This window comes from Bison bison, unplaced genomic scaffold, assembly GCF_000754665.1.
Source record: "Bison bison bison isolate TAMUID 2011002044 unplaced genomic scaffold, Bison_UMD1.0 scf7180017864313, whole genome shotgun sequence".
In the NCBI taxonomy this organism is placed as follows: domain Eukaryota; kingdom Metazoa; phylum Chordata; class Mammalia; order Artiodactyla; family Bovidae; genus Bison; species Bison bison.
In genome coordinates this window covers 1,763,255-1,766,501 of record NW_011494885.1, presented here as the reverse complement: position 1 = coordinate 1,766,501, position 3,247 = coordinate 1,763,255, and the positions used below count along the sequence as shown (strand labels likewise).

The following is a 3,247-nucleotide window of genomic DNA, read 5'->3' as shown; positions in this document are numbered from 1 at the left end:
CTGAATGACTAAGCACAGCACAACAGTGCCATGATAAGGTGGAATCCTAGCTCCTGTCGAGGACATGCTGGGGCCTCCACCCAGGAGGAGGACGGTAACTTCCAGCTGAGCACAAGACGCCTGGCACACCATCCACCCTGCGGCCTCACCACTGACCAACCAGAAGAAAGTCATACATCCTGCAGCACCCTGCCCCCAGTTTGCCTTTAAAAGCCCTTCCCTGAGAACTGGGATTCCCTGGTGGCTCAGACAGTAAAGAGTCTGCCCGCAATGCGGGAGACCTGAGTTCAGTCCCTGGGTCGGGAAGATCCTCTGGAGGAGGAAATAGCAACCCACTCCGGCATTCTTGCCTGGAAAATCCCATGGACGGAGGAGCCTCGCAGGCTACAGCCCACAGGGTCGCAAAAAGTAGGACATGACTGAGCGACTTTATTCACTCACACCCTGAAAACTAGGCGGGAGTTTGGTCTGTAGAGAACCAGCCACCCGTATTCCTCGCTTATCTTTGCAATAAGCCTTTCTCTGCTCCAGACTCTGATGGTTCAGTTTGTTTGGCTGCACTGTGCCTTGAGTTCTTGGTTTCAACACCCAAGGGCAGCCTGGGGCTCAGGGAGGCTGGGGAGTCGCCGACTCCATCCTTCCACTCACCTGGATGGCCATCTTGGACCTGAGGCCAGGGCCCAGCTGATGAATGACCTGAGCATTGAGGCTGCCACTATTATCCATGTCACCCACCAGCACGGGGAATGCCTGTGGGGCAGAGGGCAGGGTTAGAGGTGAGAGGCCCAGCGTCAGGGATGGACATGCATGATGGGCTCTGGTGAAAAGCCTAGGACTGGAAAGCCTAGAATGAGGTCCTCTCCTCCAGGAAGCCCTCTAAGACCACCGAGGCTGAGTCAGGCTCTCCTCTGGGCTCAGCCTTTGGGTTCCCCCGTTTCAGTCCTACTCTCCCTGGACTGTTCCTCTCTGGGGACAAGCTTATTCTCTTTCTCCACTAGGCTGTGAGCCCCTATGGCTGTTTCAGTTACCGCTGTGTCCCCAGGACCATCCAGCACAGAGATGGGCAGGACATGGGGGGGAGTGCCCTGAAGGTTTGCTGAATAAGTAAGTTTATCGCATGGAAATAGTTAACACAAGCAAAAACCTAATTTAGGCCCCCAACTCCACCTGTGTCCTGCCCCAGCCTCCTTCTGGGCTTCTAGTTTTGCCTTCGCTCTTCCAACCCAGCTTCCGCAGACAGCCTGAGAAATGCTATTTCCAAAGCACTCCTATCACCGCATCTTCCCCTCCTTTAAATCTTTCCGTGGCTCTCTAGTGCCCCCTAGTGGAAGTTCAAATGCCTGGCTTGGCCTGAGGCCTGCAAGATCTGCAGCCCGGCCCTGCCCACAATGGGTCATCACTGCCTGGTGACCCTGGTGTCCTCAGACTCACCCAGAGAAGTGGGGGTCAGGATGAAGGAATGACCCCAGTTTCGATGCACCCTGGAGAGACCCAGTTCCCACCTCCCCACACCACCAGCAGCCCAGCTTTCTTCGACTGACCGGCTACATTATTTGTTGGAAGAAAGATACAATGAATGAATGGCAAAAGGTACCTCACCTCTGTGGGACTCAGCTGCTTCGTCCCCACGTACGTGACCCCGAAGTGGTAGTTGGACTCCCCGATTGTGCTGAGGGCTACTGTGTGGTTCACCTGGGAGAAGAGGGAGGGCTGTGGTGATGAGCCTGTGGGTCACTCCCCAAGGAACCCAGCCGAACCCATTTCCAGGTCAGCTCCCCTCCAGCCTGGGATGGGGGATGCTTGCCAATCTGACTTCCCTGTCAGGGCGTCTCTGGGCATGGCAGGGGATGAAGACTGGGAGGTGTGGCCTGACTAGATTAGACACTCAAGAGAAGGGATGTGTGGGAGCATACCTGGTACTTCATCCCTGCCTGGATGTTGGTTGCGGGGGCGGGTCCCTAAACCCTACCACTGCCCCCAAATTGAGTGGTCAGCCTGGCACTGTCTCTGGTGTCTTTAAGTATCAAGGAGCCCAGATCTTTAAGGAGGAGTTAAAGGACTAGAGAAGGGAATGGCAATCCACTCCAGTACTCTTGCCTGGAAAATCCCATGGACTGAGAAGTCTGGTAAGCTACAGTCCATGGGGTTGCAAAGAGTCGGACACGACTGAGCAACTTCACTTTCACTAAAGGACTGTATGTGCAGATGCAGAGGGATGGCTGGGATGACCTCTGGAGAATAATGGCACAAGAAAGGCTCACCTGGAAATGATTACTCAACCCTTTATTGACTGTGAGCTTCACACCTTCCATCTGAATAGGAAACAGCTCTGAAGGAGAGAAAAATGCTGTCACACTTCAACACACACACTCCATCTCTCATCCCTTTCTTCTCTATGGTCCCCACTCTCCCTTCTCCAGGGGCCCACAACCAGCACACTGCACAAAGCACCTCATCCGGTAAAGAGGCAGAACAGCCCAGAGGATGGGCTCAGGACCAAAGCCTTTGCCTGCATCCAAATTCCAGTGCCACCATCTACTACTTGTGTGACCTTAGGCAAATTATTTTATCCATGTCAAATCTATCTGTTAGTTGAAGATGCTCACCACATAGAAATACTGCAAGGATTTAATGAGTTAACACACACTGAATGCCAGAACAGTGCTCAATAACCCACCACCACTTTCGCTACCACGATTACTCCAAGCCAGGATCCAGAAGCCTTGGGTTCCACCCCCACTGACCCATTGCTGACACTGTGACCTTGGGCCTCGGTTTCCCTCCCGATCCCATGAGGCTGGCTTGGCCGACTCCTGGGGCACATGAGGTCCTTCAGGTTTTTCTGTACCGCTCCGGCATTCCATCCTGAGGTTCCATCATTTGATCCCATCATTCTAAGCCCCAGGTTCAACGTTCCACTATTCGATCCCAACGTCAACTCCTAACGCTCTGTTAAATGATTCCAATGGTCCGTGCCAATTCCCAAGGTCCTCAGTGCGCTCCTCCTTCCCCCGAGATCCGGGCCATCACACCCCTGCCAGGCCCCTAGCCCCTCACCCTTGCACTTCCGGTGGCACTCCTCGAACGTGCCCGGGTTGGGCAGGCAGCCGCAGGCCCCATCGTCCGCGGTCCCTCCAGCGCTGGCAGCCGCAGTCCCGGGGGTCCGTTCGGAACCTCGACCTGTGCCAGCCCCAGCGCCCAGGCCGCCCCCGAGTGGCGGCAAAGTGAAGCCGGGAGGAGAGGGCGG

General features: G+C 55.2%; 1 protein-coding gene across 1 annotated transcript in view; it reads right to left on the bottom strand.

Annotated features, from left to right (window-relative positions):
- TOMM40 (translocase of outer mitochondrial membrane 40 homolog (yeast)) overlaps window positions 1-3,247 on the bottom strand; it is an 18,436-nt gene that overhangs the window by 14,685 nt on the left and 504 nt on the right. The window contains exons 2-5 of the mRNA XM_010852687.1: window positions 3,058-3,247; window positions 2,262-2,329; window positions 1,600-1,692; window positions 649-750 (exon numbers count right to left, since the gene is read on the bottom strand). Of these exons, the coding sequence (XP_010850989.1) occupies window positions 649-750; window positions 1,600-1,692; window positions 2,262-2,329; window positions 3,058-3,247 (453 nt within the window). The remainder of the gene's footprint in view (window positions 1-648; window positions 751-1,599; window positions 1,693-2,261; window positions 2,330-3,057) is intronic.